General features: G+C 38.1%; 4 protein-coding genes across 4 annotated transcripts; 2 read left to right on the top strand and 2 right to left on the bottom strand.

Annotated features, from left to right (window-relative positions):
* Positions 1-1095: 1095 nt before the first annotated feature.
* Positions 1096-5854, top strand: Parp (Poly-(ADP-ribose) polymerase). Its single transcript, XM_043430748.1, has 3 exons — positions 1096-1383; positions 1750-1891; positions 2267-5854. Exons 1-3 carry the CDS (start codon positions 1270-1272, stop codon positions 4972-4974), a joined length of 2964 nt encoding a protein of 987 aa, XP_043286683.1. The 5' UTR covers positions 1096-1269; the 3' UTR covers positions 4975-5854.
* eIF3i (eukaryotic translation initiation factor 3 subunit i) lies at positions 5855-8109 on the bottom strand. Its single transcript, XM_043430754.1, has 5 exons — positions 7949-8109; positions 7549-7795; positions 6706-6986; positions 6405-6605; positions 5855-6259 (listed from the first exon to the last, which is right to left on the bottom strand). The coding sequence occupies exons 1-5, from the start codon at positions 7949-7951 to the stop codon at positions 6011-6013; spliced, it is 981 nt and encodes a 326-aa protein (XP_043286689.1). The 5' UTR covers positions 7952-8109; the 3' UTR covers positions 5855-6010.
* A 276-nt stretch (positions 8110-8385) lies between these two features.
* Positions 8386-11762, top strand: LOC122417319 (uncharacterized). The gene is made up of 6 exons (XM_043430749.1): positions 8386-8722; positions 9094-9270; positions 9680-10288; positions 10709-11038; positions 11125-11250; positions 11548-11762. The coding sequence occupies exons 1-6, from the start codon at positions 8516-8518 to the stop codon at positions 11623-11625; spliced, it is 1527 nt and encodes a 508-aa protein (XP_043286684.1). The 5' UTR covers positions 8386-8515; the 3' UTR covers positions 11626-11762.
* Positions 11753-14608, bottom strand: LOC122417324 (peptidyl-prolyl cis-trans isomerase). Its single transcript, XM_043430755.1, has 2 exons — positions 14452-14608; positions 11753-12601 (listed from the first exon to the last, which is right to left on the bottom strand). The coding sequence occupies exon 2, from the start codon at positions 12570-12572 to the stop codon at positions 12075-12077; it is 498 nt and encodes a 165-aa protein (XP_043286690.1). The 5' UTR covers positions 12573-12601; positions 14452-14608; the 3' UTR covers positions 11753-12074.
* Between the last annotated feature and the right edge of the window lie 5559 nt (positions 14609-20167).

Here is a 20167-nt window from a genome sequence, read left to right on the forward strand (position 1 = left end):
AATCATTTTCTGCCTTTGGAATCCCCAGAGAAAGTACGTTAAGGGGTCGGGGGAGGGGGGAGTGTCGTCTCGAGTACCAATTTTCAAAAAATTTAGCCCTGTTCTTACTTCCGGAAATCTCGGGAATACGTGCTTCGAATAAAGAAAGTCACCAGTACTGATTTCTGAAAATTTTTGATCCTGCTCCGGAGATTTCTAAATAATTGGACTTATTCGATGCATTTTCTAAAAAGGAAATTAACGAGTTGGCAAAATTGTGCCGGAATTTCGCCTGTAAAGTTTTCATTGGGTGGTTTATTGAAAATCGTTACACATTAGAAAATTTTCTTGGAAACGCGCAAACACATGCGACAGGCGACAGTGGTGAGAAATGACGCCTATGCGATATCGCGAGATTATTGTTTCATCTCAAGTAAAAAAAAAATTGATGTCGCTAATCCCATTTGATCATTAACGTTATGACAATGGAATTATCGCATCTGTAGTAGATATCTTGATAACCAGAAAAAATACCAGGAATCTACAGATAAAAATTTGCTTTCATTACGCCGAGGTTTACAATGTACAATAATATTTTTGCTACGAGGGATTTATGTCACGGGTTCGCTGGAGGGGCATTTGAAAATGATACAAGCAACGATGTAACGAATGGTGTTGAAAATGATTCTTTCAAAACTGAAAGAGGATAAAATATTGTGTACAATTTGCGTGCTTTCAGTAAATTATATTTCCAGACTACAAAAATTAATATTGGTGCTTTCGTTTGAGATCTTATGAAATTTAAATAGGTTATGGTGAACTTCCATTTGACACCACGTCGTATATCCTTAAATAATAAAATTCTTATGTAGGGGGAGCATAAAGAGAATAACAAATAACAACTGAAAACTGACATCACACCTAGGATTTTTATACAAATGCCCAACCAAAACAATTATTTGTTTGAAATAAAGAATCTGCATGAATAATTTTTTGAATGTAGGTGAGATACATTGGTGCGTGCGTACCGGCTTTTCCCATGACGTAACCAGTGTAACGGGTCTGAACCTGCTTCTTGTTCTGTGTATATGATGTGTTTACGAACACAGAGTTTTGACAAATAACCGATAGGTTTTACGACACCGCTTCTTCAATTGCGCGTCTGTATTTCAGCACCCAACGGTGCTTACCGGTTTCTTTGTTCCTGAACATTCGTAATTCGTAGTTTTCGATATTTCTCTGCGTTTGGAGTATTTATTGAGCTGTTGCGGTTACGAATAATTGCAAAAAATGAGCGAGACTCTGCCTTTTAGCGTTGAATACGCAAAAAGTGGAAGGGCACGCTGTCAAGGCTGCAAAAATCCTATTGATAATGCGTCTCTGAGAATCGCCAAAGTCGTTCAGGTAAGTTTTGTAAAGAATAATTTTTTTGAAAGATGCTTAATAAATTGCTATCCATTCGCAGTACACAAGATTTTATGAATTCTATTCATCAAAGATCAGTCCCTGAATTTCTGAATTTACGAATTTTTCAGTTAAAAATAAAACAGTTTGACGAGTTTTATTCGCGGACACCTAATTACGCTTTTTCATTGAGAATTATTTATAGAGAAAAAGGCATTAGCAACCTTGCTTTGGGTGATTTTTTGGTTACAATTGTCTGGAAAGAAAATCATATGCCTTATTTTTGGAAAACAGTTTATTCTTTGTTTCTGGTTCATCAGAAAATTTGGCAATGAATTAACTGTCATTGATTGCCTGAATTTACAGAGTCCGTTTCATGATGGCACTATTGTCAAGTGGTTCCACCCAGATTGTTTCTTCACAAAACAACGGCCCAAATCTACCGCTGATATATCTAATTTTGATAGTATTCGCTGGGAAGACCAACAGATGATACAAAAAAAAATTGGTAATTATGAATAAGGATTATTCCAATAAAAAGTATTGTCTTAATTTAAATCTTATATTTTGTATTCCAAAAAATTCTTTCCTGATTCATAGAATAACCAATAATTCTATGCAATTCTTTAATAAAATATTTTATTGAAGCAAAAAGTTTGTTTAGCATAAATAATTCTCGAATGTGTCAAGGTTTTCTTGGATACAATTCTCTTTATTTCTTGAAAGCAAAGAGGATGATTTATAACAGAGACACATTTGGGAAATGTTCGATGAGAATGACTCTGTAAAATAAAAAGAAAGTTTCGATGTGAATATTTCATTTTCCTACCTAACAGTAAAGGCCCAAAATCGGATTTCAATAACTATGGTTGTTACACTTTAGAGGAAACGTGTGGAGTCGCTGTTCCTACAAAAGGAAAGGGGAAGAAACGAGGCGCAACGTCAAATGCTTACAAGGATTACACAGTGGAGTACGCAAAGTCAAACCGTTCCACATGTGTGGGTTGTGAAGCTCCAATAATCAAAGGATCAGTGCGAATATCGAAGAAAGATTTTGAGAGTGAAAAAGGAGTAATGCTGAATGGAATAGACAGATGGCATCATCTGGACTGCTTTGCCAAGCTCCGGAATGACTTGTGTTTCTATGATTCGGGAGACATGCTGCCTGGAGCGAATAGTTTGAAAGAGGAAGATCTGAAGTTAGTGAAAACGACGCTACCTAAAATGAAAGCAGCGGATCTGCCACCACCACCAAAGAAAGTAAAGTCTGAGCCAATGGACGAAGCAGAGGAGAAAGAGATGAAGAAGCAAAATGAGATGTTTTTCAAAATGCGTGACCAGTTGAACACCCTGTCAAGAAAAGATCTTGTGAGTTTGTTGGAAAAAAACAATCAAAATGTTCCAGAAAGCCAAAACGACAAACTCGACAACCTTGCAGACCTCATGGTTTTTGGAGTTCCAAAACCTTGTAAAAAATGTACCGGACAATTTGTTTATGTTTCCGGGTTGGGTTACAAGTGTACAGGAAATTTGACGGAGTGGACCAAATGTGAAGAAGTAACGCAAGATCCCAAGAGGATTAAATTCAGTGTGCCCAAACATTTGAAAGAAGAAATTCCATTTTTAGGCTCCTACAAGCCCAAAATACAAAGAAGAATAGTCAAGGTCACAGCTCCATCAACTTCAAGCGCGGTGAAAAAAGAGGAAGAATATAGCGGCCCCAAGATCAAGGACAAAGCGCTGCCTCTTAAGGGAATGCAATTCGTAATATTGAACTCGATAAAAAAGAAAGCTGATCTGACCCACGACATAATGAGTCTCGGAGGACAGGTTGTTGCGAAAATAACTGATAGTGTTGCAGCAGTAATCGCCAAGCCAAAGTTCGTAGAAGAAGGCAATTCGAAGAAATTGGATGAAGCTAGAAACGCTGATATTCAAGTAATATCAGAAGATTTTGTCGACGAAGCAAAAGATTATACAGATGCACCGATTTCGTTGATAACGAAAAAAAGCATTTGCGATTGGGGCAGTGATCCGACGACGAGGGTCGCCAGCAGCATGGCCAAATCAGCTTCGAGAGGTAAGAGCGTTTATGAGAAATCTTCCTCTGGTAAAATAAAGTTGACAGTAAAAGGCGGAGGCGCCGTTGATCCAGACAGCGAATTGGAAGGAATAGCTCATATTCATCAAGATTCTGTTGGCAAGTACACCGCTGTGCTTGGCTTGACCGATATTCAATTGAAGAAAAACAGTTACTACAAAATGCAGATCCTAAAACACGATTTTCAAAATAAATATTGGCTGTTTCGTAGCTGGGGCAGAATTGGTACGACAATAGGTGGCAAAAAGACCGATTCAATGAGTTTATCGTCCTGCATTAAAAATTTCGAGGAATTATACGAGGAGAAAACCGGCAACGAATGGTCCGCAAGAAATCAATTTATCAAGAAACCTGGAAAAATGTGCCCTATTGACGTTGACCATGGTGAGGATGACGTCGATCTCGGCAAATTCGATTCCGAACTTCAGAGCAACCTCAAGCCTGCTGTCCAAGATCTCATAAGGATAGTATTTGATGTACAACAGATGAAAAAAGTTATGTTGGAGTTTGAACTTGATACAGATAAAATGCCGCTGGGCAAACTGTCGAAAAAGCAATTGCAACAAGCATTTAAAGTCCTGACAGAGTTGCAGGAGATCACGAAAAACGGCCAACCTGAGCGGATCCAACTGATCGATTTATCCAACAGATTTTACACTCTGGTACCTCACTCCTTTGGCGTCAAAGATGTACCGATTCTCGAGACCCAGGAAGATATTAAAAACAAATGCGACATGCTTGATGCCCTTCTCGAAATGGAAATAGCTTACAATATGTTGAACGTCAAGAACGATGGCAAGAAAAATCCTCTGGATCTTCACTACGAACAACTCAACACCGAGATCGATGTACTCGACGAAAACAGCGAAGAGTACGAAGTCGTAAAACAATACGTGAAAAACACGCACGCCGCGACTCACGGCTCGTACGATTTGGAAATTGGGCAGGTTTATACGATCAAGAGATCCGGAGAGGAGCAACGTTTCAAACCCTTCAAAAAATTACACAATCGCAAATTATTGTGGCACGGTTCAAGGACCACCAATTTCGCTGGCATTTTGTCTCAAGGCTTGAGAATTGCACCTCCCGAAGCACCGGTCACCGGTTACATGTTCGGCAAAGGTATTTACTTTGCTGACATGGTATCCAAAGCCGCTAATTATTGCTGCACCAACAGCTCAAATTCCACCGGTTTAATGCTCCTCTGCGAAGTCGCACTCGGCGATATGTACGAACGGAAACACGCAGATTACATCGAAAAATTACCCAAAGGAAAACACTCCACCAAAGGACTCGGTAGTACTCAACCTGATCCTGAAAAAGTTTATAAGATGAAAGACGGAGTTGAGGTCCCTTATGGATCTGGAGTTCCCGTCAAATTTGACAACGGTGAACGACCCTCACTTTTGTATAACGAATTTATCATTTATGATGTTGCTCAGGTCAAAGCGAAGTACCTTATCAAAATGAATTTCAAGTACAAATACTAATCGTCGTCGTATCCTGAGTTCTGATGGTTCCATTCCTCAAAATCTTTACACTCAATAGCCACGTATTTCATGCTCATCAATTTTGTACTTCGTTTATTACAATTTAAAAAATTTATTCATCTTTGAAACGTTGATATATTTTTGCAAATGATAGTGCCTTGAATGAGAAATCGTTAACTTTTCACAATTTTCGCATAAACGTCTCTAATTCATTGTTCCTTTTTCCCGATCCAATCAGGTTTTTTCGTAACAGATATTTTTTAATGTTTTAATGGTTGTAGGTATGGAATAAAAAAACTGACTTGCATTTTTTTATTTTTCAACTTTGTAATTTTGAGGCATTTTCATTGAAAGGAATTATAATTCGTAACGTTCCAAAGATGGTATAACTGTTGAAACTTCAAATAAATTACCTATACAGTAACCCCAACGGAAAACATTTTGGAAATGAGTGTTGAAATAATAATTGCCCGAAAAATCAGTTTGCTCGATTAATGAATATTATATATTTTTATGGCGTATTGTTTAAGAATTTACTGTTCGACTATGTGAGCTGAGAGAAAATGGTACAAGCCCTTGTTGATATTTTGTAGAGCATGTTTTGCTCTTTCATTATTGATGCCTAGTAGTAGATCATTAGTGATTGATCACTAATGATATGCCCAAGTTTTACAATAATTAAGTTTTTCATTGATTATTCATTTGTCTCATGACTTTCTGAGTTACCAAAAACTTATGCAATTCGAAAGATTATGCTTGTTCGGAAAATTCACGTAGGGACTCGGAAAGTTGATCTTCTACCTCGTTTAATATGTTACTTTTTTGGGTTTGTCATCACTCTATCGTTTATTTATCGTTTAATAAACAAGTTTGTATTAAATTGATGTTTTATTGTTTTATTATGAAAAAGCGACGTTCCCTTACACGCTTCTTTCACAAAAATCCTCACGACTTATTTACTCTCGTCGAATTGAGAATTCCAAGGAATTTTTTAAGCGATATTTTTTTTTTTTAATTTGTTTCTTACATGAGACAATCAATATTCAAAATGGAAATCAAAGTAAGACTGATCGAAGGTGTTGATACGAATATAACCGTCCTCGCCACCGCTCGAAAAACTCCGACCGTTCGGATGGAAAGCCAACGAGTTTATTGGACCGAAATGACCTTTGAGCCGTGCGAATTCCTCCTCGAAAACGAGATGAAAGAACCTTGCGTCGAATTTGCCCTGACGAGCTGAGGTCGTTGTTACGTCCATGGCGTCTTGTCCACCTCCAAGAACGACCTTGAGAAAAATTTTTCGGATAAATCAAATTTGCATTGTTATTTAAGCATTGATTCCTCCAATATTCAAAAATTCGATTATTTGCGAGATTTAAATTTCGTAAACAAAATAGAAAAAAACAATTTGAAGGTTGCCGTATACTCACGTGATCTAGAATTGGGGAGATTGTAGCCGAATTGACGGGTCTCTCAGTTTTATATGTTTTGAGATGCATCAGGGATTCGCTATCGAATAATTTCGCCGTATGGTCTTTAGACGCTGTTACGAACATGGTCCCATCTTTATTGAACTGCATATCATTAATTTGGGACTTGTGTCCTTTGTGGTTGTTGAGTTTTTTTCCAGTCTGAAAAAATAATATTGCATTCCATTAATGAATAATAATATCGGCGATGATTGGAATGGTTTTCACGATTTAAATTGTTATTTAATATGAGAATTCTCACCCTCACGTCCCATATATTCAATTCACCATCTTCGTGCCCAGTTATGATGGTCTCGTCCAGAGCTCCCCATAAAATTGAAGAAATACGAGGTCCGTTTATTGGGATTCTACGGATAGCATCTTCTTGAGTAAGCACAGCATCGACATTCCTCGTGTCGATGATGAACATTTCACACTGATGACCCAGAGCTTTGTCCGTTGAGTAAACAGCCAAGTTAGACGAATAACTGAATTGGCAAGTTCTTACCGAACTATTTGTCGGCAGTTGTCCAATTTCTTTTCCTGAATGGGTTCAATATTTTTCAGAATCTTTTTTGATTATTCATCTAAATCTTATTTTTCATCTAAAAGTTGACCAATCCTGTGCATCTATTATATAGCAATGAAAATTGAATATTCAAAATTCCTATAGTTAGCATGTTCACGGTCATAGTCAGAAGTTCATAACTTCAGGATCGATATGGCCAATTTAGGAAAATATGAAGTATTTCAAAATAATAAATAATTGAATGCAATATTAACTTCAAAATTTCAGTTCATCCAAAACGACTACTTTAGAGATAGAGCAACAAGAATACTGTGTTCATAAAACTCATTTTTAGGATTCGATTTTTAATTACCATTCAATTTGTCATTAACAATGAGATCAATAGTGAGACAAAGTTTGAATATAAACATAATTAGTGTTACAATACTGTAGTAGAATTAATTAACTAATTAAGTGAAGTAGTTTTGAAAAGTCAATATTGAATCAGAAATTATTTTAGAATTCAATCGGTTTATGTTGAACGACATTTATAGATTATATAGAATGAATGAACTTGGATAATTTCTTCTAACAAACCTGTTTGACAGTCCCAAACTCTGAGAGAATTGTCACCACTCCCAGATAAAAATTTCGTCGTATCCCAATTGACGTCGATGCACCATACAGAACCATTATGGCCATTGAATGTGCCAAGCCTTTCTCCATTGAGAGAATACCAGACGTTTGGATTTTTGTCTTTACTAGCAGAGAATATTAAATCGCCTTCTCTGTTGTACTTGATGCAGGTTATGGCACGTTCGTGCCCGTGTAACATGAGGGGTTTCTGTAATTTTGCAAATATGAATAAAACGGATATCCTTCTATTTGACACTATTTTTTGAGGTTAAAATGTCACACGTGGATTTATCTTGCCGAAATGGAGCGATTGAATAAAAGTTGATGATCTGTCACAAAAAGAACGGATTTATTGGCTTACCATTTTGTTGTAGTTTTAATTTTGCTTCTTTCAATTGTCTCTCGAGTGATTCTTAGTTTGGCAAAAGCGAAAAACTTTCTTCGAAAGATGCTTCCTGAATTAAAAAGAGCCCGGAGACATGAATTACGAAAATAATAGTGTGGTCGACGATCAGCCGAACGTCAAGCTGCCATGTTCGCTAGAGCGGAGATTCTAGGAAGCTTGACATTTGTCCGACAAACAAAAATTGTCCGAAAAACTCAAAGGTATAGAAGTCGATACTTTCGAAGTATTCGAAAAGAAGTCGAAAATTCTGAAAAACGATTCTCATTTTTTGAATGTGGAATGCACGTTTATTTCGCGATTCAGCGAATATTATCACTTCGAAAATTATTCAACGAATCACTTTCTTCTTTATCCCCACCCTCTGACGCTTTTTCACATTTTTTTTCAGTAAGTGCAAGCAAAGCTACCCTCCATTTTTGATAATAGTCCCGTTCCAAATTCCGTTGAAATTCGTAGCGCGAGAGGAAAAAAAACACAGATACCCTCCCTATAAAGTTGAACAAGAAACGAAACTGAAACGAAATGTCAACAACAATAACAGAGAACCAGGAGCAACCTCAAAATGAAGAGAGCTGCTATTATAAATGGACCGATCATCAGACTCATTTGTCAGACGTTGTTCGACAACTTTTAGAAGAAGAATGTATGGTCGACGTAACTCTCGTTGCCGATGGCGAACGCATACAAGCTCATCGTATCGTACTGTGCTCTTGCAGTACTTTATTTCAAGTAAACAATGAACATGTTTTTTTGTCGCTTATGTCATTTTTCGAATTTCTTTGGTTTTTATTCATTATTGCGAAATTCAAACAAGTTTATATTTGGACCATTGAACCAAAAAATATTTTCCTTCGAGAATTTTCGATTCATTCACATCAGTATGTTCGTTTCAATTGAATAAATACACAATTTTCTTTTTTAATTTAAAGTAATTACTCGTAAATATTTATGAGATTTAAAATTCAAAGATTATAGATTGTTGATCAATTGGAGATAAATTAATGAAGAAATTGAACGTCTGTTGATTTCTTAGAATGGCAATAATACAACAATACTATTTTTCTACATTCGGTTACAAAAATCATTTCTATTATTTTCAGGAAATATTTAGTCAAACAAATGAGGAACACGCCACAATAATATTAAGCGACATATCGGCGCAAGATGTGAGATCGATTGTAGAATTTAGTTATCATGGGGAAGTGAGAACCCCTGTTGAAAACATCAGCAATCTGTTGGAGGCTGCTCATTCTTTAAGAATTTGTGGTCTTATGGAGGTAATTGAATTTTATTTTATGGAAAGATTGTGGATAAAAATGGGCATATGAAAGCGGAAAATCTGGGCGTAAAAGTAATAGATTAAATACCAAGAAATATACTGCAATTGTTAATTTTCAGTCCTGTATTTCCTGAAAGCTCTAGATCCTCTATATCTAAATGACCCAGAAATAAACTTATTTGTGAGAGTTATGGTAAAGCGATTATTTTGTAATTCAGTTTCTAGAAAAAAAAAAGTTGTTCACTCTTGTCTGAATTTTCATCTTGAAAAGTCAATCTTCACAGTTTGTGTATGTCAAGAATTTTTGAAACAGTCAATTTTTTCAATCGCTTATCGTTTCTTGTAAGACGAGACATCTATGAAAAAAATCACATTTCTTTTTCATGCATATTTCTTTATACTTTCAGATTGATGGATTGGATGAAAATGATGCAATAATAAGTGTGAAAGATTCGAAGGATGAAAGCGGAGAGTGCTTTGAGGATTTTGAGGAGTGCGTCGATAATGACACAGAAATGTTGGATGATGATCCACATTTGTACAAAGAAGTTAAACAGAGTTGCGAGGGTATTGAAAAAGTGATGTCAAATAAAGGAAAGAAGCGTCAAAAAAGTAATTTGAAACGTGACTACAACGATGAGATGCTTGCGTCAGCAATAAACGATCTCAAATTAGGCCAAACCCTTGTTGAAGCTTCCATCAAAAATAACATCCCACGTTCGACTCTTTACATGAGAGCAAAAGCCCTCGGGATACAACTAAACGCTTCGCGAAACGAATATCCAGCGGAATGCATGAAAGCTGCCATTGACGCAGTCATTGAAGGCTCCAGTTTGCAACATGCTTCTGATAAATTTTTCATACCGAAAACTGTTCTCTGGCGACGCATACAAAAAGAAGGGTACCAAATCCTCCGAACTGGGGTCAAACGCGCCTATGGTCAGGAGAAAAGGGATGCTGCTGTCAAAGCCCTACAGCGGGGAGAAAATCTAACAAAAGTTGCTCAACAATTTCAGGTTTGTAGAATTTTCAACTAATCGAATGCTCCAATCTCATTTTTTCACACAACTCTATTTTATCTTGCATATCTGTCAAATTTTGGTAACAAAGTTCCCTTTTGATTTAAAAAGTAATTGAAAGCTTTTTGAAATAAATATTTTAAGGAATATAAAAATTGCTTTTCTCATGTTTTTTTAAAGTAAGAGTTGGAAGGGTGAATTAACATCGAATTTGTATGGATCAAAAGATAAAATTATTTAGTTACCAGATCGTGTTTTCAACAGAAAAAAAGATAAGAAGATACTTTCCAGCAATGAATTCGTTAAAAATCAAAATGCTGCTTCAGCGAATAATACGACAACAAATTTTGCATAAACCAGTTTCGGATTTGTTGTAATTGCAAAAAAAACGTTAAGCCAAGATCTCATAATTTTCAGATACCAAAAACAACATTGTTTCGTGAAAAGGTGAAGTTGGTCGACGAGGGTAAACTACCAGAATCATTTTGGAAGAAGCGGAAGACTGGAAACGAGGAATGGAAAAAAATGCGTTTGGAAGAAGCGGTGGCACTTTGCAAAGAGGGCAAAATGTCGCAGGCTGCAGCAGCGATGAAATACAGAATTCCAAAAACAACAATTTGGCGCAGATTGCAGCAGGAGGGAAAAAGTACTGCACGAGAGAATGTGAAAACTGCTGAACATTCGTTAAACGAGTACGAATTATCGGGAAAAACTATACAGGATAACTCCGAATTTGCTCTTTGCGAGGTACATTGTGGATTTTTAAATTCAAATTTCGAACTTGATGTTTCAGCTTTATTGGATACAAATAATATATGTGAATTTTTTTTCAGGTATCCTCGGAAATTCCAATGACTTATATAGACTCGAATTTGCCGGCTGATTCCGTAATAATATTGACGACGGAAGACGTTGATGGTTTAAATTTGGACGAAAATAGGCAATTGATGGTTAATCAGGTAAAAACTACAAATATTGTCCTCGATTTTGATTTTTCTTTTCAAAATTGACGAACGATTGATTTATTTTTATTTTTTTGAACGACTCGATGAATAAAATGAGGATAGAGAAATAAAAATTGGGAAAAACTTATAAAATTGAGCTTGTATCCGTTCTATTTTGAATGCAACGAGTGAGATGACTATTCAAATTTTTTTGTCTCTTTTCAAACTTTCAAGACAGGTAGTTGAGAATATTTTTTATAACTTCAATATTTTGTCGTACTTTTCACCGTATGAAAATACATTTTTTTCCAGGATTCTGAATACGTTCAATGTGCTTTGGCCATAACCGATGACGCAGAAGCCTCCGGTTATCCGCAAGCAGAGAGCTAACGAAGCCACCAAATGATTTGTACAACACAATCGATGCTTTGTATTAAAAGCGAATATCTTAACAGTGACGAAAACGAAACGAAAAATGGAAAGATCCAATGAAATGTAATACAATAAAAAAAAAATATTAGGGATTATATATTCTTTTTAATCCACAGTTCCGTTTATAATACATTCCTTTGGAATGACAAGTTGGATTAACAATCATTTGGAGTAGAGTTGATGTTTTGTTTGTTAATAGTATTTTTTACATATCTGGACGAAGAAAAATCTTGGAATAGTTTCGTACTCTCTAGAGCGACTTAATTAAGATCAAAGGGAATGGAGAAATTGCGAGAGCTCGCTGATGCGAAGCTCCGAAGTACTTTGAATGTATTTTGTGTGTGTGCTTGTATGTTCAACGTTTTCTTATTACTTTTTGTTATTGTTCTTTTGGAAGATTATTGTTCTTATGAGAGTTGACCGCAGTTGGCGATGACGATTTTCTTGGTGGTCTTGCCGGTCTGAGTTCCGTAGCTCTCGAGCTGCTTAACGACGTCCATGCCGTCTACGACGGCTCCGAAAACAACGTGCTTGTTGTCCAGCCAGGAAGTCTTCACGGTCGTGATGAAGAATTGGGATCCGTTTGAGTTTGGACCCGAATTTGCCATCGACATTATTCCTGGTCCGGTATGCTTCAACGTGAAGTTTTCGTCTTCGAATTTGGTGCCGTAAATCGATCGGCCACCGGTGCCATTGTGGTTGGTAAAGTCACCACCTTGGCACATGAAGTTTGGAATCACACGATGAAACGAACTACCCTTGTAACCGAAACCTTCTTCTCCGGTACAAAGTTTACGGAAGTTCTCCGCCGTTTTCGGCACTACGTCCGATCGCAATTCTATCACGATGCGACCCACGGGCTGTCCGTCCACTGTCATGTCAAAGAATACCGTTGGGCGACCCATTTTTCCTTACTGCCAAGTCCTTTAAGATTCTGCAAATTAATTCACCCAATTTTTAGTATCTAACTATAAAATTCGTTCAGTTATGGAAATATTTGTCAAGCTAAATACGATAATGACTCTGGAGCGATAGAAATTGAATTCATTCTTTTTTTGGATTTTTGTATTGTGACCAAGAGAACAATTCATCGAAAACAATTCGTCGAATGTTCGCTCTGATAAGCCGCACCCGGAATCAACGAATAAGGACTCCATTTGAATGTTTTTTTACGTTTTATGTCAAAATTTTTCCGGTTCGTTTGTACTTTTCTAATTTCACGATGCAGTTACCGACATTTTTTTTTCTACAATTTTCAGAAATCTCATAATATTTCGTACCAAAATTTTGAAACAAGGTTCAATCGTAAAAAATTTGAATTCGAAAAATCGAAAAATATCACAATGCCGCCCAATTTAAGCGGAGTCTTTCTTCATTTATAGGCTCGGAGTGCGACTAAAACCGGATATTCTTATGGTCCTGGCATTTTTTCGTAATGAAGAGTGATTCGTTTGATTACCCTTGACGATTAAATACCGCATATTCGACGAATTTGAGATTGCTTTTCATGAATTTTTGCTAACATCAATTTTTTAACGTTACTAAAAACAAATTAACTGCATAATTTTCTCATACATCGTGAATTTTTTCGTCTCGATAATACCGTTGAAAAAAATTTCGTTGAACGCCTGGATTTTTGTATATGAATAAAAATGAAATAAAATACCAACAGATTTATAAATACATTGAAGGTTGTTATTGAAAAACAGTGAATCTTTGGAGATTCGGAAAGTAAAAGAATATTGGACGATAAATAGGAAGAGATTTGATCGAACAAGAAAATAGAAATACACACATGTCGCCTATCACATTTTTGTTGGTGTATGTTAACGTAAGTTTTTTTATATATGTGTGTATATATACGTGGCCCTGAATTGAATTGAGATGCGAATATAATGATAAGAGTTCGACAATGATAACAAACAATGACATAACAGACTTTGTAATTAAAAGTCTCGGTTGATTTCCTATTCTCGATTTAAAAAGCGATTGAAAACCGTTGGGCGATTTCCAATTTGTCGAAAGTGGACGAGCGAGAAGAAAAATTTTTTATCGTAACTCATGAGTTACGATGATATTTATCGTCCCTATAAAATCATCGGAGTTTCGCGAAAAAGATAAAAAAGAAATATTGGATTCCGTGACCTTGGGGAAAATTCCTCTCAGCCACGTTTTTTCAACGTCGATAATAAAAATTTTTATTTTTGTCATTTATTCACGAATCCAGTTTTTCTATTGGACCGAAAGAAAAACGCGTGAAAAATACCAAGCTCATGGACTAAAAAATGGAGGCAAGGAATAAAAATCAGAGACGAGCGATTTTTTTGTATCGGAAAGCGAGTTCAATAGCGGCAACACACACAAACGAGCGCGAGGCTTGTACACCGAAAAAATCCTGATGGAATATTCGTGATTGGTAAAATGGCGGAAATTAACGTGTAGCGGAATTGCAGTTTGAAATTTTCAATGTGGTTTCTTAAATGTATGCAAAGTCTATGCGTTCAATTTGAAATACAAGATTAATGAAATGAAGATGCTGAAAAAAGCAAGCCTGGAAAGGAGTGTGTCGGTGGCCGGTAGAACGCGGGGGAAAAGATAGCGGTGACTCGTCTCCGCCATCATTAATTTTACAAACTCACGTTTGTCTTATCGGAAATAATTCATCTTTATCACAATTGAAAAAAAAAATGGAGCCCAACGATATACACAAACGAGTTCAGTCTCTACAGATAATTACGGACAAAAAACTATTTATATTTGTTCCATGAGAAATCAATCGCTTACCTTACTGTAAATTACCAGTGCGGTCTCGCCGGTCGCTAAATATAAAGTGATAGAAATGAAACTTCCTTTGGCATGTGAACCCGCAAATTGTTGCTTCACTGGAAAAATTCCCTCGAACTATGCAACACACGGAGACCGTCGTACTTCGCGTCGATCGCGTTTGGAATGTGGTCAATCGCAGAGCAGAGGTCGCTTCGTCACTTCGGAACAGTGGGGAAATTTGAAATCGAGTTCGTCCCACGTTATATACTTTTTCTGATTCTCATTTTAAATATCAATAATTTATGAAAAGTTTGTGCTCACAATAAATTATTCAGTGATCGAATGCGATAAATACCGACAGGAGTCAAGTTTGTATGCAAATTTACACCAGCCTCTTTCAAAAATAAAAAAGAGAAGTGAACGGGTTCGAAGTGATCGGATCGACTCGTGAAGCGGGATTGACTTACCGACCACCGGTAAGATCTCGACCGTTGGTAATTTCTTTCTTTCTAGTTTTCGATGAGTTTTCTTTTTCACCGCACGATAACGAATAAGCATGAGCGTTGTTTCCGATTGATACAACAGTCTCACGAATGACGAGAGCTAACATGGAGAAATTGTTGCCACACTAACCCATAGAATCATGGCCACATAATTGTAAGTACAGAACAAAATTTGCCCGATATGACCGAAGCCTTTTGGTTTTTTTCACTTTTCTCTCTTTGTATCCCCGTCCCTCCCTGCCCCCTCACATTATTATCACATGAAAATCTTTCTTCCTCAATTTATCTCAATCGTTTCGCTCTTCTGACTCGTACTCTCTGGCAAACGTTTCAACCGTTTCAACGACATAAAAGGATCAAGTTACTGATGCTGCTGTGTCGCCTATATACATACATACATATACGTATGCACGTATGACTGGTGACGTTAGATAAAGGAGTGGGAGAAAAAGAAAGAGCATTCGATAGTCGAGACGCTGCCTCGTCGCTCGGGAATCGGACAACGCGCGTTTTACGCCTGAACAATTTCAGCTCTTCTGCCCGGAAGCTTATCCGACTGTCTGACAATTCCAATAGCATCTTTTTTCCGTGTACCTTATACACCCGTCAGGGACACGCTTTTTGCGAGACTCCTTCGTAGGAGGGGAAGAAAAAGCATGGAAAAAAGAGTCGAATTTTCGGGGCATCGAAGAAGGAATCGTATACGACGCTGAAGTTTCCAACGTTGGAGTTCAACGAAATGAACGAAAAAAACGTTTTTAATTCACCAATTTTTTATTTCACGAATCGTTGGTGCAGCTTGCAAAACTACGAATCGCAAATTTGGCAGGGAACAAAATAGGAGAATTACTGGAATTATTGGAGAGTTTTTTTCGATCATTTCGTTGGACTCCAACGTTGGAAACTTCAGCGTCATGAATCGTATGAGAAGCAAGAACAAAAAATTTCTCATAATTTTCAAGCGAATCGATCATTTCCCAGAGGCTCAATTATTTCAAATTTATTTTTTCCACGCTCTCGACAAATCCCAAGCAAAATAAAACGACAATAATCGAACGTTCTCAACACATTGTTATTCCTTTTTTATTTTTTTCACAAAAAATCGACTCTACCCTCGTCGCAAAGGCGGCGGATTGCTTCGTTGGTAAAACTCCAAGTTGCTCGACGCCGTTGTATCGATGGCAAACTTTTTCCATGCTTATGCGGTTTTGTACAGCGCTTCGAATTTAAGGGCTAGAAAAATTTATCGTTTCGCGTGTTTTCGAGCGGGTTTGCAATCCCGAAGGGGCAGGCCAACGAGTGAAGGACCAAGAACTCTGTGTGCAAGGGGAACGAGGCTCTGCGAGTGCAACGAAGGCCCTCCCACATTCCTGTCTCAGTGCTCGCGCAGTTTTCCTCCTTTAAAACATTTTTAATGCTTGTTTTCGCTTTTTTATTCGCGTACATCGAGAGAGCACGAAAACTCCGCTGACTGGAGACGAACGTCGTCGTTCCGGTGGCGATCCTGGCTTGGATTCAACAATTGTCCGACTCCCTACCCGAAAAGCTATATCCTGCTCGACTCTACGTTGCGATCTTGCAGCGGATTCTTATTCGGTGTGCACTCGCACGCTCGTCCTCGTTTCGGGCGAGTGCGTTTCGCCATTCTTCTTCCCTCCATTTTTCCCTCCGCAAACTCGCCTCCCACGCTTCCTCGTCCTTCCTCCATTCTCCTTTCTTCTTTTCCATTCGTTTTATTTTACCATCTATTTTTCCGGAACAGAGCCACCAACGAATCCCCCCCTTTTTAGCCTCCCCTTGCCCCTTTTCGTACGTCATCCGAGTTACTCGACTTTTCGGAATTTATACGCACGCGTCCACGGGACTTTTCAAGCCCGATTCAACCGAAAATTACACCCCCCCGGGAGCCTTCCACTTTGCCAGAAATGATTTTTCCATTCTCAGCCCAAGCCAGCTCATTAAAAATTACTCTCGAGTTTCGACGAGAGTTCGTACGTCGATCCGTTTTCCCAGTTTTCACGAGCTCGCTTCGCCATTTTTTCCTCCAATCTTTCGAATTCCACGTCTCTGCGGAACCTCTCAAAACCTTTGCCCCCAGTCGCTGTTGAATCGCCGGTACCGTCACTCATATTTCGACGACTATTTTCGTCGATTAAGAACACGTCAGAAACATAGAAAAAGCGCTTTCCGTTGAGTGATCGATGCCCGAGTCGCCGCATGGTCATACGCGAGCACCATCCATCCGAGCACTGCGCCTCCGTTCGGAGCTGCTCGACTCTGGAGATCGTCGGAAACGAGAGTTTTCAGACGCTCCACATTTGTACTTTCGCTGCTGCATTAAGGAGTTTCGGTACAGGCGATACAATGTTGCCATGCTAATCCATGCTAAACAAATTTAAAAATTCAAATAGTTCAGAATTTTATACAATTTGGTGAACATATTCTTTAGTGCCAAATTTGACGACACAAATTTTTTAAGATTTTTCTTCTACACAGTTATCGAGTAATTGATCATTAAAGTTTACGTGTATAAGCATAGCGTTTCCATATATATAGGTATACATTCCGGGCATGAGAAATCTGCTTTAATGCGTAATTACTCGATAACTAAGTAGAAGAAAATTTTGAAAAAATTTGAGTTTTCGCACTTGATGTTGAAGAACATTATCACCAAATTTGATCAATTTCTTAATATTTTGACTTCTGTACCGAAACTCCTTAAGGAGGGTGGCTACCGACGATACAATGTTGCCATGCTAAACCATGTTAAATACATGAAAAATTTCAAAATGATAAGAATTTAATAAAATTTGGTGAACATATTCTTTAGAGTTAAATTTGACAATGCAAATTTTTTAAGATTTTTCTTCTGTACAGTTATCGAGTAATTGATCACTAAAGTTCAAGTGTATAAGCACAGCGTTTCCATATATATAGGTATTTATTTCGGGCATAAGAAATCTGCTTCAATGCGTAATTACTCGATAAAACTAAGCAGAAGAAAATTTTGAAAAAAATGGTGTCTTCGCACTTGACGTTGAAGAACATTATCACCAAATTTGATCAATTTCTTATCATTTTGACGAGTGTAGCCACCCTCCTTAATTTTATTCACTTTCTCGAAGATCCTCCAAGCGGTTGTGAAAAAACCGTTACTTTGGAAAATAAATTGAAATAAGTGGGAAACTACACTGCGCGACGATACTCGATCGTGAATTTATTTATTTATTAAATTTGAAGATTTTTCAAACGCTCGAACAAAACCGAGTTGAAAGGTTGGTTTAAAAAAATCTTAAATTCAACTGTTAATTACCGAAATATACGTAAGAGAAAATGGGTAAATAATGAAACTCTGAGTCGAGTGGAACATTTATTCGGTTTATTCGAGACGGAACGGCTCATGTACGACGAGCGTAGACGTATAATGTTGCGGTGGATTTTGCGCAGCTCGAAATCGTTCGGAAGTCGGTCGGTGGGCCAAAAATTTACCTCGACGAGCGAAACTGGCGCCAGCATAAGCACCCTAGATCCCGAGCCAGAGCCAACTCATCCCTCTCTTTCGTCCTCTCGCTGCCGGCCGTTTCCTTCGCGTTTCCCTTTCCCATTGCTCGTTTTTTGGCGAAAAAGTAGTTACGGAAAATGGCGGGGGCTGTATGCGATAGGGTCGATGAGTAGCGAGTTTACTCGCATTATTCGATCGCCCAATCACGCGCTTACGTGAAAGAATTTGCAAAACGGAGAGCGCGGAGATAAGAATCGCTCCGGAGAGTGTATTTTTTCGGTTTGCACATATCAGGATTGTTCATCCGCTCGGCGAAGCGCAGCAGCGGACTCGGCGATGACTTTCGAGCTAATTAACGATAAATAATTTCACAAGTTTTCGAGTGCGAAAAGATTTTTCCACTAATTACGAGGCTTTTTGAAAAAGTTAGCAGCACCTTGGCGAGTTCGGAGAATGAGAGTAAAGCGTAACGAGTGTAAAAGGTCAATAAAAAACGTTAGTCAAACGGCAGGAAAAGTAATTTGCCTCGTTAAAAGTCCCAGGGAAATTTAATTTTAATAGTTCTTCTGGTTCGATCCAACTCGGACTAATTTAACGATGATGAATTTCGTAGGTGAAGCTCTCGGTTTTCTTAATCACACGCTTTATCGGGATTTCCATCCGGTCAATTAACTGACAAAATATTCTTCGTAGATTTTTCCGCGGATAAGCCTTCTTTTTCTCGTGGCTCTCGTTATAAAACTTTTACTCCTTTTGCATACAAGAGTTGAAATATTTTTGTTAACGAACGTGGCAAATGGATCGTAGCGCGAATCGGATTACTTGTGTTGATACGTTCAAGTATAATGAGAGGGGCGGGAGGGAGGGGGGGGGGGGCGGAGAATGCGAAAGCCAAGAACGAGAGAATCTTCCATGTAGGACAAGCTCAACGATAACCACCGGGGATTACTCGTCGTTATGCAAACTCACCTGAAAAGCGGCTTTTGCATATATACACACCTCCGAATATACACGCGCGCGCCTTCTACGTATAAATATCTATCCTTTCGTATTTGGAATAGAGGGTGGCTTTTCTCCCTCTCAATATACACAGATATATACGAAGGGAAACGAGTCGCGAATGGTATTATTATCAGGCTGCTAAATTTCATACCGCGTCGGGAAATCGCCGAGAAATTTTCGCCGATATAACGAATTAAATTCGTCCGAGCTCTCGAAAAGGACATTATAATGTTTTTGAAAAAAATACAAAAATACATCGCGCTCTCCACTCGTAGGGAGAGTGAGAGAAAAGAGGAGGGAGGAAGAAGAGGGAAATAAATTTACGAGAATATCTTTATTTCCGTGTTTCGTTGTCGGCGGTGAGTGTGCGAGGCGGCGGGGGATGCGGAGGTAAAAATGTATAATTTCACGGTACTCGACACCGCACTCTGTGGTTTATAATAGAAATGCGTTCTGCGAGTAAGGACAGTGCGGGGAAGAGAAAAAAGGAGGTAAAGAGACGCGGAGAGAGGAGAAAAGTAGGGGCTGGAGCGAAGTGAGATCCGAAAAACTTTTGTTTTTCCGGACGCGCGGAAATTACGCGGGGCTCACGGTCTAATGACCAAATGCTCGAGCAATCGTATATACACACTCGCGAATATAATACACGGACACGAGTAAAAGTTGAAATTATAAGGGAAAAGGGAGTTGAGGGGGGGGGGGGGGGGGAGGCAAAAAATTAGTACAC

The sequence above is a fragment of the Venturia canescens genome, chromosome 10, assembly GCF_019457755.1.
Source record: "Venturia canescens isolate UGA chromosome 10, ASM1945775v1, whole genome shotgun sequence".
Classification (NCBI taxonomy): Eukaryota; Metazoa; Arthropoda; class Insecta; order Hymenoptera; family Ichneumonidae; genus Venturia; species Venturia canescens.

Bases quoted from the DNA above. Each gene is read 5' to 3' on its own strand.
- LOC122417324 (XM_043430755.1), bottom strand. From the start codon at position 12,572: ATGGGTCGCCCAACGGTATTCTTTGACATGACAGTGGACGGACAGCCC.
- Parp (XM_043430748.1), top strand. From the start codon at position 1,270: ATGAGCGAGACTCTGCCTTTTAGCGTTGAATACGCAAAAAGTGGAAGG. The intron at 1,384-1,749 runs GTAAGTTTTGTA...CTGAATTTACAG, and splicing joins GAATCGCCAAAGTCGTTCAG to AGTCCGTTTCATGATGGCAC. The intron at 1,892-2,266 runs GTAATTATGAAT...GTTACACTTTAG, and splicing joins GATGATACAAAAAAAAATTG to AGGAAACGTGTGGAGTCGCT.
- eIF3i (XM_043430754.1), bottom strand. The intron at 6,987-7,548 runs GTTTGTTAGAAG...GAACCCATTCAG, and splicing joins AGTTTGGGACTGTCAAACAG to GAAAAGAAATTGGACAACTG. The intron at 6,260-6,404 runs GTGAGTATACGG...ATTTTTCTCAAG, and splicing joins TCTCCCCAATTCTAGATCAC to GTCGTTCTTGGAGGTGGACA.
- LOC122417319 (XM_043430749.1), top strand. From the start codon at position 8,516: ATGTCAACAACAATAACAGAGAACCAGGAGCAACCTCAAAATGAAGAG. The intron at 8,723-9,093 runs GTAAACAATGAA...TATTATTTTCAG, and splicing joins CTTGCAGTACTTTATTTCAA to GAAATATTTAGTCAAACAAA. The intron at 11,251-11,547 runs GTAAAAACTACA...ATTTTTTTCCAG, and splicing joins GGCAATTGATGGTTAATCAG to GATTCTGAATACGTTCAATG.